General features: G+C 43.4%; 1 protein-coding gene and 1 long non-coding RNA gene across 5 annotated transcripts in view; one reads left to right on the forward strand and one right to left on the reverse strand.

The window, feature by feature from the left end:
- The window catches only part of GRAP2 (GRB2 related adaptor protein 2), a 65,432-nt gene that overhangs the window by 11,483 nt on the left and 29,471 nt on the right, over positions 1-24,478 (reverse strand). For 3 of the 4 annotated variants that reach the window (XM_077339432.1, XM_077339431.1, XM_077339433.1), the window contains 4 exons: positions 11,113-11,213; positions 8,023-8,114; positions 6,262-6,381; positions 2,356-2,527 (listed from right to left, as the gene is read on the reverse strand). In XM_077339432.1, the coding sequence (XP_077195547.1) occupies positions 2,356-2,527; positions 6,262-6,381; positions 8,023-8,114; positions 11,113-11,190 (462 nt within the window). In that variant the 5' untranslated portion in view covers positions 11,191-11,213. Of the gene's footprint in view, positions 1-2,355; positions 2,528-6,261; positions 6,382-8,022; positions 8,115-11,112; positions 11,214-24,478 lie in introns of those variants that run through there. The other variant, XM_077339434.1, reaches the window with a different exon arrangement.
- LOC143838309 (uncharacterized) lies at positions 33-23,462 on the forward strand. The gene is made up of 5 exons (XR_013231329.1): positions 33-225; positions 4,564-4,738; positions 16,148-16,298; positions 19,073-19,196; positions 23,427-23,462. It is a non-coding gene; the product is annotated as an uncharacterized LOC143838309 (long non-coding RNA).

Genomic DNA, 24,478 nt, shown 5'->3' on the forward strand with positions numbered 1-24,478 from the left:
ATGGCCTTTTGTTTTCACAGTTTTACAGTTCAGCTGGGATGTAGGAAGCGGCTGCCAAGCTATGGTGAGGCCTGAAGCGCCCCTGTGACAGAGCAGACGGGGAAGGAGGGGCAGCATCCACAACGAGCAACCCAGGAATGGGGTGCACGGACCTGCTCCTGCAGTGCTTGCCCCTGATTCTGCAATGAGGGTGCCTTTCCCCACTCCTGTATGGAAGCAGCACATGTATGCTGCTTAAGATGTTTAAATAATCTTTGAGCTGTTTCTGCTCTACTGATATGAATGTGTGCTCTGCTAAATGCAGAAGAAAATACAGAAAAACAGGCTTCTTGTAAAACAAACATGCTGGCTAATAATCTGCATAATAAAGCAAAGTAAAAACGGTTTGAGACCTATCACTGAAAATTCTCTTTTCCAGATACATGCTCAAGATTGCTTGCTCTCTTACACACATTTCCTTCCTAACACAATCTACCTTCTGATTTTGCTAATATTTCAATCTTATCGACCTTTCTTTTCTAATGCCGTTTTCTGTCCTAAAGCCAGAATTTGGGGGTGGGGATGTAGAACAGGTTAATGTCCAAATTATATGACCTTTAATCACATGAAGAAATCTATTATGCCTTCCTTTTGAAGCTGATAAGAAATTACTCCTCACCTGGCTATAAAAATGTCATTGTTATTGTAAGCACGTCACATTTTCTGCCTTACCTCCACACTCACATCCTGGTAATTTAATATCAGAGTCCGCTTCCTGGTTAAGCGAGGCTTTGGTTACTGTAGTTACGGTGCCTTCTCTCTTTCAGTTCTGTGCGTAATGGTTTGCAACCTCTGATCTGCCATTTCCTCATTTTACTGGATTAGACCAGAACAGGCTGCCTGTGACCTGGGATATTCCTGCTGCCGAAATAACTTTTGGATCTCTCTCTCTCTCTCTCTCTCTCTCTCAAGGAACACACTTACTCCAATAACTCCTGACAACTTTTGCTCATCATACTTAAACCAGACCCTGTTTCAGTGCTTTTTGGAAGTCTACGTTTTGCAAACAGAATAAAATCAGAGTCCAGGGGCACCTTTAAGACCAACAAAGATTTATTCAAGGCGTGAGCTTTCGAGTGCAAGCGCCCTTCGTCAGTGCTTGCACTTGAAAGCTCACACCTTGAATAAATCTTTGTTGGTCTTAAAGGTGCCCCTGGACTCTGATTTTATTGTGCTACTTCAGACCAACACAGCTACTCATTTGAATCTATCCTTTTGCAAACAGAGTTAGACAAACAATGGAGTTCTCATGAATCGGATTGTTCAGCTCTAACAAAAGGTGTACCCTGGAGCCCTTTCAACAAACCAGCATAAATGCATCTCCCAATCCCAAAAGAGCCTCAATTTTATTTTAGGTTTACACCATGGTGTTCAGTATAATTGTTCATTATCTCTGTTCTGTGGTGCTCCTTGAGACTTTTTCTTGCTGTGCCAATAAATTGTGTCAAAATGCAATATCTAAATAATCTGTTCAGAAATTTAATTAAGTAAAATAAAGAGGATGCATGTCCCTTCTGGGGTATTGGTGAGAACATAGATGTAAGGACTGAAAGAGGTTAGCATATGTAGTGAGATAAAAAACCAATATCCTTGTTAAGTCCTGGGGATTCCTCAGTGTTGCAATAATTTGCAGCTCTGCATTTTCCCTTTCTGATCTGTCTGAAGTTCCTTTGCAATAAAACAGGTACTCTGAGGTCACCAATTTAATGTCCTAGAAAATTGAAGCGTCCTCCTACAGATTTCTCAGTGTTGTGATTCTTGATGTAAGATTTGTGTCCATTTATCCTTTGGCATAGGGTTTGACCTGTTTGCCCTATGTAGAGAACCAAACAGCATTGTTGGCATTTGATGGCATATACAATGTTAAGAGATGAGCATGCAAATAAGCCTGAGAAGGTAGATGTTATTAGGTCCAGTTATAGTGCTGTCTGTGTTTGGCATCTGTGTTTATTGCAAGCTCTGGTACCAGTGTCCATGTTTAAATTAGATATCACATTATTGTGGGTGAGGAGTTGTTTAACATTTGGGGACTGACTGTATGCAAGAGGACTGGCACTATTCAGTAAATCTTGTAAGTTGCTGATGATTCATTGAACTGTTTTCTGTGACCACTAGCAAGACAGGCCCCAAAGAAACAATAACAGAACACCACTAGTGTTCACTTCCCCTTATGTTGCCACCTGGCTCTGGGATTCAGAGGTTTAGTGCATCTGAACATGGAAGTTCTCCTTAGTCCCCATGGCTAGTAGCCGCTGATGAACTTATCCTCCGTCAATCTATCTAATCCCCTTTTAAAGGTGTTTATAAAAGGTGTACCTGCTGTTCTTTTGAAGTCTCATCCCTCAGGAAGATCTGAGTGTGTTTGGAGATGGAAGAAGTCTTGTAATACTCCACAAGTTTATTTAGTGATGGGAATTTCTCGCTCCACAAAAAATAGTTGCCCTTTGTGTCTTTTATGACTTTAAAGTGCTGGACATCATCTTCATGCCTAGTTTCAAGGGGGAAAAACCCAAACATTCACAACAGTTTTTAGATTTCTAAGATCCTTTAACATCAGTGTTCACCAGAGGTTTCAGAATTGGTTACAAGAAACTGGTCACATTCAGATTGGGAGAATGTAGCTTCAGTGGAGTCACGTTTACTACATACTCTAAAATTGGACTCTGTGCCCAAGATAAGAAATTCCAAGTGGTTTTGTCAACATGGTTCTTCAGAGTAAGCATGGTGCAGTGCTTAAAGAGCAGCGGACTATTATCTGGAGAAACAGGTTTGATTCCCCCACTCCTCCACAGGCAGCTAGCGGGGTGACCTTGGGTTAGTCACAGTTCTCTTAGCGCTGTTCTTGCAGAGCAGTTCTAACTGAGGTCTCTCAACCCCACCTAGCTCACAGGGCATCTGTTGTGGGGAGAGGAAGGGAGAGGTGTTTGTAAGCTGCTTTGAGACTCCTTGAGGTAGTGAAAAGCGGGGTATAAAAACCCAGCTCTTCTTCTCTTTAGAGATTTCTGCAAAAGCATTCAAGATTGTCCACTGTTTCTTCCCATGAGGCAGAACCTAGACATGACAGGATTTAGGGTGATCCTGCACTGAGCAGGGGGTTGGACTGGATAGCCTGTATGGCCCCTTCCAACACTATGATTCTATGCTCTCTCCCCTTTGGGAAATCTATTATGATATCACCTACCCTAAAGAAATATATTACAGCATGAAACAACATGCTAGAACAAGAGTTTGAGAAAGGAATTTGCAGCCATGGCTCTCTGTTAAGGTCCCATTAAGATTTCAGTGAGACTGGAGACATATTATAAGGGTTAAGAAATTCTATTTGTATTTTTGACAGGAACTTTTCATGAAGTTGGCTCTGAATATTGCCGGAAGATTAAAAAAATTTAATTTTGGATCCCCCTCCACTGAAGATGGCAGTTTTATTCAGTACTGTGTTAAAAATATTACAGGGCTTCCATCCAATTAGAAAAATCTTAGGTGATAAATGGCATGCATTTTAGTTGATTAATTATTGATTAATCAGTTACATTGCCTATAATACATAGTTCTGTAGCAACAGAATTTTGTGCTGTTTTGGAGGATAGCTATGTTAGACTGTAGTGTTGGACTGTAGATTTGAGTCCAACAGCATCTTACAGACCAACAAAATATTCAGGGTACAAGTTTTCAAAAGTCAAAACTTCCTTGGACTGATATCAGTAGGAATGGAGATCTGAGTCTTTATCTTACAGTCAGAAGGTGGCAGGGGTGCTATAAAGCAATGGTCCCCAACCTTTTTATCACTGGGGACCGGTCAATGCTTGACAATTTTACTGAGGCCCGGGGGTGGGGTAGTCTTTTGCCGAGGGATGTCACCACTGCCTGAGCCGCTGCTCCACTTGCTTTCCTGCCGGCACCCCTGACTTCCCGTCACCTGCTGGGGAACGCTGCCAGCAGCAGCTGCACAGTGCCATGCCAAGGGGGAGCTCCAGCCATGGCAGCCGCTGGAGAGCACCAAAGGTGAGCCAGCGGCAGAGTGGCAGGGCAGCCCCCGAGGAAGCAGCCGGGGAGGAGGACAAGGAGGAGCCACGTCCCGGTACCAACTGATCCGTGGACCGAGACCGGTCTCCGGACCGAGGGTTGGGGACCACTGCTATAAGGAATCCTTATAAACAATGCAAAGGTGCAATGCATATTGTCATCAGCTTCATTAGAGCAGGGAAGAAATGCTTGGGGGGCAGAAAATTAGCATCTCCAGCGAGATAAAAATCCTGTGTCCTATTTGGTGTTGTGCAATCTAACAACCATCAGGGGACAGAGAATTTTTAAAAAGAAAGCAAGAAAGCTAGGAATTCCGAGAACTTGATGCATATGTATAACTATATTTCAAATAATGCCTAGTTGTAGGGCTGCCTTCTCTGGGTTGGGAAATACCTGGACATTTGGGGAGAGGAGTTTGAGGGGGGTAGGGTTTGGAGAAAGAGGGACTCAGAGGTGTATTATGCCATAGAGTCCACCTTCTAAAGCAGTCACTTTCTTCAGGTGAACTGATCTCAGAGAAGGGGCTGTGGCTCAGTTCCAGAGCAGAAAATCCAAGGTTCAGTACCAAGCGTCTCCAGCTAAAGGTGATGTGAAAGACCTTTGCCTGAGATCCTGGAGAGATGCTGCCAGTCTACGTAGACAAGACTGATGGACCAACTGTTTGACTCAGTATAAGGTAGGCTCATGTGTTCATGTTCTGCTTGATAACAAAGAATAAATCCATAGATTTATAAATAATGCGGGGGGGGGGGCAGCTGTGGCTCAATGATAGAGCATCTGCTTGGCATGCAGAAGGTCTAATTTTCAATCCCTAGCAACTCCAGTAAAAAGGACCAGGTAGGAGGTGATGTCAAAAGCCTCTTCCTGAGACCCTGGATAGCAGCTGCTGGTCTGAGTAGACAGTATTGACTGCCTGAAACCCCATGTATTTCTGCCATGATTGTACTCACATTGACCTTGATGGATGACTGGTCTGCCTCAACTTCATGTGTAATCCCAGAACATTTCCAGCCACCACTTGGAGGGTGGCAACCCTATTGTAGACCACCTCACCTTTACTCAAGTATGATGTGCTGAACAATAAGCCAGGAACTTCCCATTGTTGGTTAAATGGCCTTAAACAACAGCCAAGACCCTGCCGTTTACAGCTGAGGTTCTTCTCTCTTGTGTTATGTACCTCTGGGATCTATTTGTCTCTTTTTGTTTTGCAAATTTAGCTTCCCCTAAGCTTGCCCTGGCTTGCATCTAAATCCAACTTTTTTAAAAGTCAAAAAGAAAAGAGCCACAGAATTTAAATGTTTTAATCTCAGAGAGAATCAAAGCTGTATTTGTTTGAAGGCATGGTGGCTCATCAAATGTGTAATCTCCTCACGTGTGTGTGTGTGTGTGTGTGTGTGTGTGTGATTGCCATTTTGAGTCAATGAGGCAATTCACATATTTTCCATGTGTGTCCAACTTTGGTATGTGTGAATCAACTTCAGGTTTTTGAAGGAACATGTGGCATGCCAAAACTGTATATGTTTGGAAAATACACATACCACTCCATTTGCACAAAATGGCAACTGTGTGTATTGGGATAATCATGTGTAGGGCATGTTCACTTTATTTATATTCTGCCTTTCTTGCTGAGACTCAAGGTGAACTACAATGCTATGGGAACCATGTAGGAGATATAGTAAACAGTATAAAAAGAGTGGATTGCCAAGCTAGAAATTAATGTAATAAGACACGATTGCTCTCAGAATGCCCTCCAAAAATCAATGTTTATAATATCAAGATTCTTAAGGCTACTTTTTTCAAATGAGACATCTTCTGTGACATCTTCTAGGAATTCAAGATCAATGTAGCAACTAACCAGAGCTAGTAAAGAGCCTCCGGGGAGGGCGGTATATAAATACAATAAATAAATAAATAGGGCAGTTTTTGGTTGCTGCTCAGTAGCTTTATGCTTAACTGTTTTCTTCATTATGTCTGCTTTTAGATTAGATTTTTGAATTTTAAAGTGATTATTGTGTTCATTGTGCTGTAACCCTGAGGCTTCCTTGGAGTCACATGGCAGGGTACACATTCTTAAATGAATAGATTTATCTGTCCATCTAGCAAAAAGCTCCAAAATGTCGGGATGCATGCCACAGGGAGGATATCTGAAACATTCATCTTTCTTAATAGACAGAAAAGAAGAAGAAAAACCACAGGTACCTGACAGAGATAGAGAAGTCCCCTGGGGAGTTCTGGCTGGCTCGGACAATGAAACAGCCAACTCCCTTCCCCCTGAGTTTATTCTCTGCCTGGTGGCGGGTTATTCCCTCATGGAACCAGCTGTCGAGTGAAACAAATCATATGGAGATTAATGAAGGTGGTGACAAAAGGAAGTGTTAGCGAGTGGAGAGAAACAGACATCACAGGAAAAGCAAAACCCCAAATCTGTGTAAAACCAATTTAAAAGCCACAAAAAATAGCGTGCAAGCATTTGCGTTCTCTAGAACTCTTCATCAGGCTGGATGAAGAAAAAGGAAAGCTGGGTGTTAAAGAAGCCTTTTGTCTGCTCCTGCTTAGAGAGTTGGGCAGACTGAGGAGATGCAAGGACCCCAGGCGGAAAAACCTTCAGCTTTGTGAGAAGAAGATGGTCAGAACAAGGGCAGTTGCCACAGTGAATAGAAAAAACTACTCCTTGATTAAAGATCACAGAATAAGCCAGGCTAAAGAAAAACAATACAAGGATAGGAAATGCCTTTTGACCTTTTCTGATACAGCACATCCTAATGATTTGTTAACAAAAAAGGGTATGAAAAAATGCCCCCAAACTTATTGCCAGTGTCCAATACGAACTACTTGCCCATAACCAATCATCAGTTTCATTCAGTGTTCTGCAGCTTCAAGAGGCACCCAGAAGCAAGTCATTCCTACCATTAAATGCAATGCCTACAAGTACACATATATATCAGAGTTCAGAATAAACATTTAGTTTCATGCACGAGGCCCAGGAAGAAATGCAGACTGAGGTGCTGATGGAGCTGACGTGTATAACATCCAAGTGTAACAGATCAAAGGGGGAAATCAATCAATTTTGTCTCCAAAATCACACAGCCCTGCGTTGAGAGAGATCTCACTCTGCCGCCAGCAGATGGAGCTGTTCCACACAAGGACTCCTTTTGGCTCTATCCAGCAGGGGCCAGTGGTGCAACGCACATCCATGTGCACACCCTCACCCCCACCCCCAAGAGCTCCTCTCACACCTGCACCAGGTTAATAAGAAGCAAATCATTACTTAGAAATCCACATTAGCATATATCTTGCTTGGTGGTGTTGAACGGCCAGGCATGCTCTCTCTGGTATCACACAGTATTTTCAGAAAAGCAGGTTCGGAGCGGCTGTCGTTAGAAGAAGCTTCTACCAGCAGCACAGATTACAAGGCAGCATGGCTGCTCCAACACATTTTGTCACCCCAGGCAGCCACCGTGTTGTAATTGAGGGCCTAGTGTCCTCTGAGTCCCCTGCAACATGACCTAAACTTCTGGGACTTATCTTAGAGCTCACATGCCACCTAACTGATTCCCTTTAAAATGCTACTGCCTCAAACATGTGTTTGGGCTCAAGCCAGCCCTAACGGGCAAGGAATGGCTTTTATAACATGTTTGGGCAGCCTAATCTCCTCATTAGTCTCTGTTTGCTAGTTTGCTGCGCTTACATCATGTCTGCATTTCTATGGAATGAGACCTATAGGAGAGCTATTTCCCCCTCTTAGGTCAAGAGCATCTCTGTGCGTAACACTGGGGAAGTGATTCACAGAGCTCTGGCATGGGACAAGGAGAGGGCGTGTTACATGCACTCAGGACCAGGGTGAAGACGAACAGGCAAGGCTATATTCAATTTTGCTATATAATTTCTTAAACGCATACTCTCAAGATTAAAGAAAAAAAATCTTTAGCATCTGAAACAAAAAATAGCATTTGGACTTACCTGGGAATGCAGAGATCTATAAAATTCTTTGGGACGAAACCTTCACAACTCTTCAGCTCAGCCTTGCACCAATCGTCCTCAGCGCTCAAGATCTATATACAAAAGGAAAAATCAGAATAGGATGAAGGGCTTTTTTGATAGTGCCACGTCTCTCCGATTCACAGACTGGAAAGCCTAGGCAACTGCAGAGGCCCAGCCGGGTGGGTGGGACATGAGGTCCCCAGCTCTGCCCTATTTCGCCTCTATGCTGTTGCTCTCTGTCTGCCCTCTGTCCTCTTGGATGAGTAAGTAGTGGCCCAGAGGGGAAAGGCAAGTGAGTAGGTGGTGATTTGATGGTGGACCCATTTAGGGAGCAGGCTCACTGAGGGCTTCTTGATAGATTGTGGTGGGTAGCTGGGTGGGCCTGAAGTAATAGAACAAAGTTGGTCTTCAAGGTGCCACTGGGCTTGATTTTTGTTCTGAGGGCTTCTTGGTCAAGGATACTCCCCAAATCCAGGAGCTGCACTGTGCACAGGCCACATTCCCCACTTCCCACCTTTCATACAAATAGTCACAAAGAGGCAAGCAATTTCCCACAGCCCTCAAGGGGTAATCTCACAGCACTGCAGGTTTCTTTTGCACCCCTACGCACAATGTCATAACACCGACTTAACTAGTATTGTGATTTATAATATAGCCCAATAATTCATTTCAGCTTCATGTCAAATGAACGAGTCTCAAAGGAAAGGCAAGGAAATCAAAAGGAAAAGGATGCGAGGAAGGAAATAAAATTTAGTTTGGAGTAATAGAAGGTTAATTGCAGACTGGATTGGAATGGTGGCATTGCTGTTATTAGGGGTTCTGGTAAAACAGCAGCCAAAGGGGAACTCCAAGAGCATTCAGGGGAAAAGCGGAGTTATGAGAAAGGCAGGAAGATATTAGACAACGTGCTTGTTAGTTTTGTCCAAATTCCTATAGGCTTATTCAGGTGCTGGAGGGATCTCAACCGTGCATTCCTAATGTCTCTCTGATGGAGGCGTTCTGCTTTGAAGATCTTAAGGAGAGCTTAAGGCATTCTTTGTGAGATTGTTAGGGGTTTGCTTTGTTTTTAATGGTCAGAACTGGAGAAATACAAATGATCCAACTTAGCCAGCTGGGAGGGATGTCTTGAAAAAATTCTGATGATGTACACGTGTGCTTCTGTACAGACACACAAGGACATTCATGTGCAATGAAGCATGTGTAACAGTCATACGTCTTAATTGTGCTGCCCTTACATTGGAGAGGCTGAAGTGTGGATGTTAAAGGGACTCATCAGGTGGATGTCTGTCTAAATCTGCATGAAGATGGAGAATTCATAACTGGACACAGACGGTGGCAGTGGGGGAATAGTTGTCACGTCCCCTTGCGTTCTTTTCTGGAGTGCCATAGGGAGTGATACTCTCCCACATGCTCTTTAACATCTATATGAGCCCTCTGGCACAGCTGGTTCGGAATTTTGGTTATCACTAGGTTGTCACCAGTAGGCGGATGACACCAGCTCTATCTTCTGATGGACGGCTGGTTGGACTCTTCCCCCCCCCCGGGATACATTTGCCAGATGTTTGGAAGCAGTGGCTGGCTGGCCCAAGCAGAGTCACCTGAAACTCCAAGACAGAGGTCCTGTGGCTGGGTAGAAGGGGGCAGGATCAGGAAGCGCGCCTTCCCTTCCTGGATGGAGTACAGCTTACTGCTGTACCTGCCAGGAATTTGAGGGTGATCTTCGACACCTCCTTTTCAAAGGAGGTGCAGATCATGAGAGTGGCCAAGGTGGCATTTTACCAACTGTGCCAGGCTAGGCTACTAGTGCCCTGCCTGTCCACAGAACACTTGGCCACAGTGATCCATGCAACGGTCACTTCCAGATTAAACTTCTGTAACTACAGGGGGCCTTCCCCTGTTTCTGACCTGGAAATTGCAGTTGGTACAGAATGCTACTAGGGTCTTCACTAGATCATCTTGCAGGGCTCATGTCCAGCTAGTGCTGAGGCAGCTGCATTCGTTGCCAATTCTGTTCAGGTTCAAGATTTTGGTACATACCTTTAAGGCTATCCGCAGTCATGGCCCTGCGTATCTGCAGGACCTTTTCAGTCCTGGCCCCAACCTGGTAGAATGAGCTCCTGGAAAAGCTGATGGCCCTGATGGAGTGATCGCAGTTCCGCAGGGCCTGCAAAACAGAGCTGTTCTGCCAGGCATTTGGTTGAGGAAGACTTGGGTCCCTCCTCCAATGGTCCTAATGGCCTTCATGGCCTTAAATGCCCTGTCCATCTTGGGCCACCTCCTGAGGTTGTACATATTGGGACTAGGCTTGTGATTGGTTTAGGCTGCTGGAAATGTTTTTATTCTTGTTTTATTGTTTGGAGTAATAGAAGGTTAATTGCAGAAGGTTAAACTGCCACGAGCTAGCATGATCTGGGAGTGGTGGTCAATAAATTGAAATATAAAAACAAATTTTTAAAAAAAGAAATGGTTCTTATGTACCACTTTTCTTTACCCACAGTCTCTAATACTGCCTTCAGAAACATTCACGGCCTGAAGAGAGCAGAGTGCATAGCAATATGTTAGGGTGAACACGGACCCACTGTTAACCTCAGGCCAAACTGACAAAGCTCTGGGGATTTGGGCAGCTGAATACAATTGCCTCACCAGTGGCTGGTTTTGAAAGTCATCTTCTCCTTTTCTTTTTCCTTTGCCCAAACGGAATGTAACTCAGTTCTTGTTCTCGGACAACACCACTGAACTAGCAGCATTAGTAAAGACAGCCTCTGCTTTATAGTTGTTTTGCTGGAACTAAGATTCCAAAGCAATGAACTGGCTCTGTCTGGTGTCTTCTTAGCACAGGAGTTGGCGCGAGGAGGCAGTTTCCTCCTATCCCTGGGCCTCATACTTCCTGTCTCATTAATCTCAAGCATCTGTGTGCCCTTTATCTCTTTCAACTATTAGCTTGCTATGCTCAACTGTGTGCATGTTTGGGGGAGATATTTCCAGTTTATGATAACGCTCCACGCAAATGTAGAAAACTTAAGTGTGTTGAAAAGAAAATGCTTTGGTGCGATCTTGTGCTGTACTTACCTTCAGAACATCCCCAGCTCGGAAACTCAGCTCATCTTCTCCTGATGCACTGAAGTCAAACTTTGCAGTGGCTTCCATGTTGTCTCCTGTGGCAGAGTGCACTGGAGGGGGGAGGGAACAGAATGGTGTTTATAACTTATTGAGACGTCACCAGAAAGATTACCTACATATTCCAACCCTGATCAGGGGCTGAGCTTCTACTGTAATTATTATTCTACTCATGGTGCCAACCATCTGGCCAAGCCAATGATCCTGTGATATCAGCAGCTGCCATGTCACAATCAGTGTCAATGTAACATGGTCACGGTCCTATGTGCAACTAGCAGCAGAGTCAACTGGTGTTCAAGTTTTATTGCAGCTAATAAAAGTTTATCGGGATCTGCTTGGGAAGCACTGGGAGCCTCACATAGACTGTTCTGAGCTTTTCAAGGCTGGGATATGAATTGGATATTTAATTCAGCCAGATATAGATTTGGATATTTTTAATATTTTCTCTTTATAGCCATTACTGTTTATGATGGCCACAGCACATGAAGCAAAAGCAAGATCTCTGAACTTTTTCTTAAGTACACTGATGAGCAGAATAGACATTTTGAGGTTTATTCACTGATTTTAAAATTTATTTTATTTACTGTCTGCCTTTCTCATTGACACTCAAGGCAGATTACACAAGGTAATCAATACAACCAAAAAGTTGGATTACAAAAAATGAAATAACATAACAAGAAAAACAAATATTAATATGTCTAAAAATGCAGTTACGGAATTACCTGTTCCCAGATTTTGGGGGGCATAAGGGCAATAACTACCATTGTCAGTTGTTCCAGAGACCATCAGTGAATGTTATTTGTTTAATCCCAGTGGATAAGCCCTGTCAGAAGCCCTATCAGAAGCTGGCCTGCCATAATTTGAACCAGTGGCAGCTCCCAGATGGTGCTCAAGAGAAGCCCCATGGAATGAAATACTCTGGCTGGTGAGTTAAATGCTTAACAGAGGGCTAATCTTGCTTGCCCCAAATAAGTTAGATCTAGGCCTTTTAAGCACTACTGTTTCCTTTTGCTTTTGTCCTCCATTCCACGAGGGTATACTCTTATGCAAGCCAACTCACTTTCATTTTGCAGGAGTATTGGGCTTTCTTTTTGCTTCTACACAGGTTCTGTTCCCTTCAGCGCTCAGTTCATTTTCCATTCACTGTATCTCTGTTTCTTTTTAAAGTACTATTGCCCTGTTTTCCCCCCTCTTTCTTGGCTCCCAAGGTGAAGGAAATTGACCAGTAGAATGACTCCAGATTTTTGACCCCCCCATCCCCACCCTGGGAGGCCATGCCTCCATCACTGACAGTCTCTGCTCATTGGCCAATTTCAGGCAAGGGGATTTCTAACAATTTCAAAAGGCACCCTCTGCCAGAAACTGACCAAATAATGGAGACCAACCAATGGCCCATTATCCATAATTCAGATTAGAAAGAAAAGAAAAAAACTCGGCAATCTGGTTTTTCTCATTTGTTATGTAAAATTATACTCTGTAATTTGGAGGAGAAACATCAGATAAAGAAGAAATGTACAGAGTGTGAGAACAGGATGTGAATTAAAAGGATACTGGCTTCAATGCAGTGATAACTGAAATTAAGCTGTGCATGCAGAAAGGGCCCTAGGCAACCACTGGCTTCAGATGACACCTGAGCATCTAGCTGTAAAGTGGAGACTAGGTGCACTCCTAATCTGCAGATCTACTCTTTTGGGGAGGACATGGTGTCATCCAGAACAGCAGCCTAGCTTTTCATAGGGTCAACTGGATGGACACCATTGACAACTCAGCCAATATGATCTATGTTGGAGATGGGAGAGGATTTCTTAATTAAAAAACAAAACAAAACACTGTATCCACGATAAGCTACACATTATTTTATTTTTGCCTAGCTTGTTACCACTTTCAAGTATTGTTCAGGGAACCCACCACCTTGACTGGATGAATCCACATCTTGACTGGATAAAAAGGAGATGAAGAGTTAGGCGTCGTACTGATGATAACTCACCATGAATCCTTTCATGATATCACCTAGAGGTTTCATATAAATGGGAGACATTTCTTAGGATAACTTCCAAAGCAGTAGTTTGCCAGCCTCATTTTTAGCTATTTGGGAATGGAAAGACTGCAAAGTGCTGGGCACTACCCCCAAACTAGACTGTCATCCCAAAAGGCTGTATTAGCTGATGATATACAATACAGCCTAAAAGTCACACACCCCCATTTATCTCCTGAAGAAGACAGTCCGTCACAGCAAACAAGCTGTTTTTAGCAAGGCTAATGTGCGATTTACCCAATTAGGAAATTACCAACTGGGAATTGCTATTTCGACTGGCAGGTAAAAAAACATTCTAGAGAGACAAAGTGCAGAGACTGTGACTTCAAACTGAAGGGAAAGCCCTGTGGTCCCCCCTCCCCAACTTTAGATAGCTGCGTTGGGTATCTCCAAAGATGCCCTTTCTGCTTTCACCTCCAGACCAAGATCCAGGCCTTTTTTCCTACCCATTTTTCCTACCCATCACTCTGTATTTCTGGGCTGTGTAGCTGCTTAGTCTCTCCAGCTCTGTCCTTGCTATCAGCCCACATTCCTCACTGTTGCCTCCAAGGGCAAATTATATGTGATGGTGACAGACCCATGTATTGATTCAAATGACATAGCCATTGAGTTTGGATAAAGTGGCAAGGGGGTGATTTCAAGCACAGCCTACTGAATCTTCTGCTGCCTATGCTCCCCCCCTCCCCCCACTGGGGCTCTGAAATGAGAAGTCTCTCCCTCTGGGGAGGTTACAAAAGAAATGGTATTGGGGGCAACTGTAGGCAAAGAAAGGTCTTAATACCCTTTCCTTTCCCTAAATCTGATTTTGGGAAAATGAATCTGCACAGACATAATGAATGAGAACACAAAGTTAATTCTGTATGTATGTATGTATGTATGTATGTATGTATGCATGCATGCATGCATGCATGCATGTATATTTAGATTTCTATACCGCCCATTTCTTTGCAGCTCCGGGCGGTTGTAAGTGTTGTAGTTTGGAATTCCTTCAGGGTTTTTTGCACAACAACAACCCTACTTGTACACAGAAATTCTGCAAGCATTTATTCACACAGTGGTAGGATCACTGATAAGTATTTCACTAATGCATTTTACGTATTTATCTTCTAATGATGTGTCTGAATGGATCAAATGAACTTAAATTATTTCCCTATTAGCAGTAGTTGCTCTGCACATGAAACTCTCAAGCTGATCGCTGCAAGTGAGAGGAAAGCTTCTTGAGCGTAGCGTTTCCTGCTGGCATGGCTCTGATATGATCTGAAAGGGCTGTGGACATATCGGTCCCCTGCACCTTTATCTGCTGCTCTTCCCTGCTGTGGCTCACAAGGTTAAGGCAGGAAGTGGCTCACTTTATCTGGGGTGAGAGGCTTCAAAATCAGTGACTTGCGAAACAGATAATGGGGCCACTCAGAAATCGATGGAACATGCCCCATTACCCATAATTCTGTACTATCAGACTCAATTTGATCTTGAAAACACCTGCATTACTTTTAGTAAATACAGACATAACTCAGCTGTTAACTCGGATTACCTTTCTCCTTCCCCCGCAAACGAACAGCAGTGATGATCATCAATGAATTAATCGTTAATTAATGTGTACAACCATTAAAAATATAATAAAACACATAATCAGTCTAAAACAACTGGTATCCTTTCTCCCAGGCCTCATCACATTACCTTCCATGATTTCCCCCATGTTCTCATCACATCCGGGGTATTATGAGGGAGTTTTTTTTTTGGGGGGGGGAGAGACAAAGGATTCTTAGATGTTTCCAGTAGCCCTGCCTCAACCAAATGCCTAGAGGAAGAGCTCCACTTTGCAGATCCTGCAGACCTCAACGAGCTCCAATTGGGTCTGTGTCTCCTCTGGGAGTTCATTCCACCAAGTGGGGGCCAGGACCAAAAAGGCCTTGGCCCTGGTCAAGGCCAGGTGAACCTCTCTTGGGCCTGGGACCACCAATTTGTTGGGACCAGCAGGATGTCATACTCTTCAGGGAACATATTCAGATGTTTGTCATTCATATAGAATTTTAGAATGTTAACAATACTTCACATATACGGAGAGCCAGTGTGATGGTTAGGCTTGGGTTCAAATCCCAACCATGAAGCTCTTTGTGTGACCTTGCGTCAGTAATTCTCAGCCTAGCCAACTGGTTGTGAGAATAAAAATAGTCTAGGAGGCAGGGGATAGAGCATCCCCCCACCACAACGTACTGGAAGGCTCCCAAGGGGAAATGTGAGAGGGGCCAGGCACACCCATTAAAGGCAAGGTCCAGGAACAAGGTCAGGGAGGAAGAGAGAAGGGCATTGCTTTGGTTCTTGGAAGATGGAGGAATGTGGTGGTGCAGCTCCCTACCCTTCCCATTCTGAGATTTGGGGGAGTCTGACAGGATTTTGCAAGATGGCTGCCAGGACCGGTGAGGGAAGGATTTGATTTGGGCTCTGTGGTCTTGAAGAGGCAACAATTCAGAAAAAATTATTAATTTGTTCATGATTCATTCATATATTGGCCTTTGACTTCCAAATGGGTCCAGTGTATATGCAGTCCCAGCTTATCGGTCATACATGGCGAGACACAGAAACTGTTCATGTCAAGTGGGTCCTACACACATGGGTCAGCTGCAGTTGTAAGAAGAAGAAAGGGCCTTTCTTACCTGCAGGTCTAAGGGAATGTGTGCATGCATGAAACTGAACTTTGTCCCTGGGCCTATCAGCCAGGATCCCATATGAAGTGGCCCAAAGTTTCTTTACAAAGCAACTTTATCATTGATCCTCAGATAAACCAGGGAGACATTGATTTTATGCAAGGAAAATGTCATGTTTAAGGTAATGGTCTACCAGGGACATATTGCTGAGAATTATCACTTCTCATTCTCAAATAGAAAATGATCTTCACATACTTCCTCCAGGGTGTCTTTTAGCACTTTCTGTTTTTTTGGTGGCTTATTTTAGGAGAATTTGAATTCATGTGACTGAACACGAGACGGGTGGAATGAAAGCAAGACGTTTGGCAGTCTACACACAGCTCAGCTGGTGCAATGTGACCTTGTTATACTGCCTTCTGTCTAGGCTGTTGATCTTGGGACAGACCATGTTTTACACGGTATTACAACTCTCTTTCTCTTGATCTACATTAGTTCTTGCTTGTACAGTTACAGAGTCCTAAAGATGGAAGTCACCAAAAGGACATCCAATCCAACACTCTGCTTCACCCACCAGATTCTCCCTTCCACATTCCACAACCAGCATATGAAATTTAGATCACAGAACATTGCTAGCAGAGGATATACACCAGAGAGATTAAAAATGAACACAAAACAAAGGAAATCTCCTATGAAGTAGCTTTGCTCAGGCATATTAATTCACAATCAGGCATGTTAAATTAGGCACATAAATTGTAATTGGAAAAAAATAAAAGCAGTTGTTCAAGTTTATATTTATCTAATGAAGTCAAGCTTAATATCCAACGGTAATATTCATACTGTGTGTCTGTCCTATATTTATAATAATAATAAACCTTTATTGGCATATATTTATAAAATTCTAGAGACTTAAAGGGAAAGCTGGCCTGACCTGGATGGCCCAGGCTACTCCAATTTTGTCAGATGTCAGAAGCTATGCAGGTTCAGTCTTAGTTTGCATTGGGATTGGAGACCACCAAGTTAAGTTCAGAGTCGCTACACAGAGGCAACTTCTGCTCATCATCTCTTGCCTTGAAAGCCCCATAAAGGATTGCTTTATGTCAGCTACAACTTGATGGCACTTTGTTTCACCTCCAAGAGGAAACTGGGCCACTAATCTTCTATCCAACAGGAAGCTTAGCCATAACCATATTTATTTATTTATATAATTTTAGTGATCTGTTTTACAACAACCCAGTAATTATTTCTTCACAAAGCACTATAAGTTATGTCCATAATAGGCATTTAGTTCTGTGTAATCCCCCAAATCCTGATCTTGATGAAATTCATTGTTGATTGAATAACAGAGCTATCCTAGAAAAAGAGTTACCTGCCTACAAGCCAGTTAGCTTCTCTGTTCGGCTAATTAATAGAAACTGTAATCTAAGTTAGAATTATTAGATACACAGAGAAACAAAACTTGCTAAGGTAGAATCAGCGTGGCTTTCTGCAAATGGAAGTCCTGACTAACTAAGCATTTGGAATTTGCTGAGAACATGAACAAACATATAGATAACTGTGATCCAGTAGACACTATATAGCTGGATTTTCAAAAGGTTTTTGACAAAATACCTCACCAAAGACTCCAAAGTAAGTTTAGCAGTCATAGGATAAGAAGAGGGGTCCTTCCATTAATTTTTTTAAAATGATAAATGAAAGGAAGTAGTGACCAGGAATAAATGGAAAGTTTTCACAATGGATTGGAGTAAACAGCGGATTCCCACAAGAATCAGTACTGGGGCCAGAACTTTGTAGATAAATTATCTGGAACTGGGTAAGAGCAGTGTAGTGGCCAATTTTGCGGCTGACACAAAATTATTCAGGATACTGTAATGCAGATAATTATATAAACACAGAAACAAAACCTCCCAGCTTTAAGTATACATTAATGGCATCTAAACTTGGGAACAGGGAAACAGTGGTAGCAGTAGCTCATTGAAAATGCCTACCCAGTGTGCAACAGCAATGAAAAAGGGAAACTCTCTACTGGGGATTCTTAGGAAAAGGACTGAAAGCAAAACAGCCACTAATATAATACCACTGTATAGATCTCTGATGTGGTCTGCAGTTGTGGGCACTGTATACAAAAAAGCGCATTGCAGAGCCAGAAAACTTACAGGAAAGGACAACCAAGATAATTAAGGGGTTGGAGCAACTTTGCAATACAGAAAGGCCGATGAATCTGGGACTTTTCAGTTTTGACAAGTAAAACGTAAACATGATGTGGGTTTATAAAATTATGCATGTAGAGAAAGTAGAGAACTTGAGGGAATCCAATGTAAGTTGGTGGGCAGTAGATTCACAATGAACAAAAGAAAGTATTTTTTTACTCAATGGGACCTATTCCACACGGCAGCAGCTGTGCCGGGCTGCCGCCAGGTGTTTACAATGGGGTGGTTTGCCCCATTGTTTCTGGTATCCCCATGGGGGATTGTTTCTGGCAGTGGACCCAGTCTGCCCTGGATTTCTGCCTTCAAATGAGGCAGCCAGGGAGGAAAGGTTCCACCACAGGGAACTGCATAACAAGACAATCTCTTGGAGCAGTCTAACCTGGCCATACAGTAGAACATCTGTTAATGACTTCCATTGTGAATTATGGGTATTATTAAAGGCCTTTAAAAAAGATACCAGAAACTTCAACTGGTCCCAAATACAGGTACCTAGATATTAACAGCAAATTGTTTTGTGCACATTACACCTATTCTGCTACATCTCCATCGCCTCCCAAGTTGTAGATAGGCTCAGTACAAAGCCCTTACCAGTTTATGACCAGGATACCTCTAGAACTCTCTTTTCCAGCATGAATTGATCCATGGAAAGGCCTTGCTGGTTGACCCATCAATTTATGAGCTTTGGTGAGTGGGAAGGGTCTTCTTGTTGGTGGCACTGAGGTTATGTAACTCCTTCCCCTGCTGTGTGTCCTTACTAAATAGTACCAGTATTTAGCATATGTACAGTGCTTTTAATGTTTAAAGCAGTGGTCCCCAACCTGATCCACAGACCGGTTCTGGTCTGAGGACCGGGGGTTGGGGACCACTGGTTTAAAGTACTTCCTATAAAATGCTAGAGGGTATCACCCCAAGGGTCAGACATGACCCAGTGCTTGCATAGGGGATACCTTTATCTTTACCTTTATATATAAATGTAATATTACTGTAATAATACAAACACAAGCATTATTATCTCTATATTGCAGATTTGGAAGGTTTGAAGAGAAAGAGGTTTGCTCAAGGCATTTGGGGCTGAGATTCGAATCAGCAACTTCATGGATCACAGATGAGACTCTGCTGCTGGACCAGCTTCCAGCAAACTTGTTCATGGTGTGTTTTAATCTGATTAGATAAATTTGATTCTCTGCTTTCTAATTGTCCAGAAATTAGATCTTGCTCTTTTACTCTGCTATTTTAAAAGTTTAACTCGGTCAATTTTTAGTGTTTACAATGGTTTGATTCTTAACATATATTTTTAATTGATTCTATCTTTTAAGTTGCTTTGAGTGGGTCTGCTGTGAACCAAAATATGGCGTATGTTTGGATCCATTAAATTCTCCATACTTAAATTCAAGGAGCAGCACCTATTCATTGGTCAGATGAGAAAGGAAATGAAGGCAAGAAACGAATGGGTGTGCTAAGCCAGTGGTCCCCAACCCCCAGTCCGGGGACTGCTACTGGTCCATAGATCAGTCAGTACCGGGCCATGGCTCCCCCTCATCCTCCTCCCCGGCTGCTGCCTCGGGGGCTGCCCTGCCGCTCTGCCGCCGGCTCACCTCTGATGCTCTCCAGCGGCCGCCACGGCTGAGGCTCCCCCTCGTTGTGGCACTGCGCAGCTGCTGCTAGCAGCACCCCCCAGCGGGCAGCGGGTGCCGGTGGGAAAGCAAGTGGAGCAGGGGCTCAGGCCGTGGTGGCGACATCCCTCAGCAAAAATTACGCCCCCCCAGGCCTCAGTAAAATTGTCAAGTGTTAACCAGTCCCCGGTGATAAAACGGTTGGGGACCACTGCGCTAAGCGATGTGTGTAATTTACATGTGTGCCAACTTGCCACAGAGCTGCACTGGGACAGATGGCTGTTCTGTGCCTCACCAATAGCATGCAATATTTATCAGGATAGTATCACTGACAGTCTTGCCAAATCACCAATTCTATGCTACATTAAGTTTTACAACTTGGGAATGCTGTGGGAGAGAGTACATTGTACTCAACCCAACGGTACCATTTACTAAATAGTATCAATTATTAGAGCTGTAGTTTACTGAGCGTCCCGACTACAGAGCTTCTGTGAGCTGTCCATTATTTCAGCCTTCTGGCAATGTAAAAATTGGGTTAATGTCCTATAGAGTTGACAAAAGCACCACATGACAATGTTCTTGCTGTCAGTCCATGGATTTCTGTACAACTGAGAAGGGGCAGTGGTGCATCATGACAAACCACTGGAAAAATTATAAATTCTTCCCCCAATTTTGTGCAGATGATAATTTTAATTAAAGTTGCTGCAGTCCCTTCCATGCAGGTTTGTACAGTGATGAAGGGGACCACTGATCTGAATACATTTCCAATTGCCTTGACTATAAAGCAAGAGATGACCTACACATAATGGCAGTAATAATCTATATTAGAGCCAGCCCAAGGGTTTTTGGTACCCTAGACCAGGGGTAGTCAACCTGTGGTCCTCCAGATGTTCATGGCCTACAATTCCCATGAGCCCCTGCCAGCAAAAGACCTGTCTTAACCTGCATGGCCCAGGCTAGCTCAATCTTATTAGGTCTTGTAGCCTAAGAAGGGTTGGCAGTTTTTGATGGGAGACGACAAGGCAGGCAATGGCAAACCACTTCTGAATATCTTTTGCTTTGAAAACCTTACAGGGCTGCCATAAATCAGGAGTGACTTGAAGGCACTTGCCACCATCAAGAAAATTACTACACTGTGGGGAAGCTGCACCCACTCAAGCCATTCTCATTGGGGCTCAGTGCTGTAGCTTACCACTGAACCACCACCACTGAACCAATGGCTCTAGGGTCATTGCCTGGGTCTGCCTTGTGGATGGGCCAGCTCTGATCTTTGTGTAAAAATGCAGGGCCTGCTGAAATTGCATAACATAGGAATGGGGAGACATAAAACACAGGAGCAGTGGGTGAGAGGGAGGTCTTTCCTCACCTGTGTTCTCCTCACAACAGTTCTTCTCCTGGTTCCGTATGCCCAAGGAGAGAAAAACTATGGGAATGTAATTTCAGGAGGAAATGCTGTGGTGAGAACAGGCCTCAGCATGTCCTCCCATCAGCTATATTGGAATGTTAAAGGAACTTGGTGGCAAACAACATCTAGCACTAGGACTGCTGCCATTCTGTTTTAGAAAGCCCCAAAGCTACTATTCTTTAGCTGAAAAAGAAATTGAACCTGATGTAATTAAATAAGTACTAGCCCCCAAGGTTGACGTACATGCTGTATTTAAGGGTGGCTTATTGCAGCTTCATTTCATTTAACTGGGGACCAAATTGAAATAACACTGTCCTCGTGAAGATTTTCATCCATTTAAGCACTAAACAATTTTATTCAGCAAGAAATTTGTTCAGAGACTGGCAGCTGGAGCTTGAGCAGTGGTGTGTGTGTACTGGGGGGGGGGGGGTCAACAGTAGTGGGCCCTGCTAGGAGCCCTGGGCCTTGGAAGCTGAGGACATGCTGACACCAGCCTTGCATTTTCTTATTTCTTGTGCAATGATGAAATACTTAATTTTTGACAACTCATAAAAGATCCAGGCTCGTGTTTTCAACAAACATGTCACACAGACTAATGTACTAAAACAAATGGTAGTTCTGTGCTGGTATTGTGGAGAGATAAGTTGCATGACATGTTTTATGTCAGGGGACAAAGGGGAGACTCCATTTGTATACTCGCAAATCTTTTTGACATCACTGATATTTTCCTTTACGTAATTGGGGTTCTTTTAAGACACTGGGATCGATATCTATGAAGCTGGGATGGAAATATCATCTGGAGTCAAGCACTTTTTGAAAATGTCTCCTTAATTTTTAGATTCTGGGTGGGTTCAAACAGTCTTGAGAAAAGTCTTTTAATGACTTCAGTTTTCTGCCTAGAAATGGAACACAGCTATAGAAGTGACTTTTGAGGAGGAACAGGAATTTAAGTTCTTCGGTGCTCAAGCTGCTTTAGTTAACACTGAAGGTTAATTGGTGTTTGCTCTGAGAGTCTGTCTTTTACATTTAAACTGGTCCAGCCCCTTCTTAAGTAGTTTGGCTTAGGAAAGAAATCCTGTCAAAAACTGAAGAGGCAGCACTCAAGAAGGTGTGACTTTTGGAATTGAGGGGATCCTCAGTTGTCATGTTTTGTAGTGAGCAACAATTAATCAAACAATGGACGAGAGAGTCAGACTATAAATTCACAACAATGGACGAGAGGGTTATGAATGGGAGCTGTCCAGTCTTCCTTGGTCTTCCATCTATTCCCGTCCCACACTCAGATGTGTTCTACACACAGCAATTCATTCTATTCCTTGCAGTCGCTCTCTGACTAGGGACAGCTGGTTTAGGGTGTGTATAATGGTAAATCATTAATGGGCAGTTAGATAAATCAAGTGCATAGGGTGGGCTGCGCTGGGTATGCATCTTTGCAGAGTTCTCCCAATACATCTTTGTCAAAACCTCCTGCTGCTTCTACTGTGTGGGTCTGTTTTGGAATCTCTGAAAGTGATGAGTCAGCTGCAAGGCCTACCTTTGCACTCGATCTAAGGGATTCACAGTGTTGAGTCACTGCAAATCTGCAAGTGCATTTAACTGGAGGCTGACACCACTCGCAATTCTTGCTTCTAATGGCATAATTGGCCTGCTTGCTACAGTTTTTAGACTCAATGCCTCATGAGTAAAATTGAAATAATAATGATCTCTGTCCCCCAGACAAAGGGGTAGTCTTTAGGGAAGGCAAGGGGGGATACTCCTGTGTAATAGTCCACATATGACAATTTCCTAAAAGCATATTTAAATCTCTGAGTGACCAGTGTTGTGAACAGGTCAAGGGAAAGTAAGCAACAGGTGCAGATTCCATAGCTTAGTTTGAGCAGGTATAAAAAAGGAACCACTGACCATGTTCTCAGAATATCCTGAAGCTTTTCAGGACGGCTTCGGCATCTTGTCAAAATCACTCCCCTGTCCCCCACCCCGGCACACTAAGTCATGGAATGTCAGAAGTTCACATGAGATGAACTTGCTGGTTGCACCAAAGGTTTCTCTCGTGTGTCACCCAGTGTCCAAAAGTGACTGTCCAGGAGCTTTCTGGGAGCCCCCAAGCAGAGCATGTGCCATTATTTGCCCCCAGCCTGTGGAACGCATCCCAATTATGTGGCTGCCATGGTGAAACAGCAGTTCAGGACTACCCTTTGTGAATTTCTATAAAGGTCTGAATTCAACCCAGTGCTTTAATATAAAACACACTGTGGATGATTCCAACTAGGCCTCTCTAGACAGGTGGAACTTCTGTGCGCTGTTGTCTTTTTCCATTTCCATTTGACATTGTTTTAACTTTAAATCCCTCGGTTCCTGTAGCAGATGATGACTGAGGCAGAATGAAACAGTGATGCATCATCGTTTCTATACAGAAGAGGCTGGAGTGGAAAGTTCACAAACAGGAAAACTCTCGATCCATCTGCGGTAGGACCTATCTTTACAAACAAGAATAAAGATGACACAAAGAGCCTTGAAAGGCCTGCACACCTGAGCAGTGACACCGACTGCGGCTGATCCCTGTCACCACATTATTCCCTGATAACAGTCTGAGTGGCTGGGGAGCTGAGCGGGGACAGCACGGTCGCCAAAAGAAAATTAAAATGTGCTGCATGGGTGGCTGATTTTCTTCTCTGTCAGAGTCCAGGATGTGTTCAGGGGAGGGGGAGGATGGAGAAGAGATAGACTTTCTCTACTGCTCTAAAATTTCAGCCTGAAGCACTCAACCAAACATTAATTTCCAGGATTTGAATTATTCCTTTTATGAGTGGCTTGTGATTGGAGGGACTGCAAAGCCTCCAGCTTACACATGGAAAGGATGTCTCCACTCTTCTCCCCCTCCCCCAGTTTCCCCTTCTCACCTCTGGCTTTAATAATGATCAATCTATTTTAACGTGCTCCATAAAGCGAGACAAATAGACTCCTAATCTACCATGATCTGTGCTTCAGTATTAAATAGATGAACCTGTTGACTATTATACAGAACAACAAGATAATATGATCTGTCCCAATAAATATTTTCCAGTGGAATTGATTTTTTTTCTCCAACAGCTCATTAAAAGTAGGCAAACGAGAAATGGAACCCTAAGAAATAGAATTTGCTTGAAATGGCGTCTTTATGCAATACCAATAACAGTGCCATCCTAAGAGGAGTTACACCCTTTGAAGGGAGATTCAAGTGGGTAGCCATGATGTTCTGAAGCAGCAGAACAAAGTTTGAGTCCTGTGGCACCTTTAAGACCAACAAAGTTTTCTTCAAGGTATAAACTTCCCTGTGCATGCACACTTCCTCAGATACAATTAAATGGGAGTAAGCAGTAAGGTCAAGTGTGAGCAGTAAGTTAACACACAGCATAATGAAAATGTTTAACAGA

This window comes from Paroedura picta, chromosome 5, assembly GCF_049243985.1.
Source record: "Paroedura picta isolate Pp20150507F chromosome 5, Ppicta_v3.0, whole genome shotgun sequence".
Taxonomy (NCBI): Eukaryota; Metazoa; Chordata; class Lepidosauria; order Squamata; family Gekkonidae; genus Paroedura; species Paroedura picta.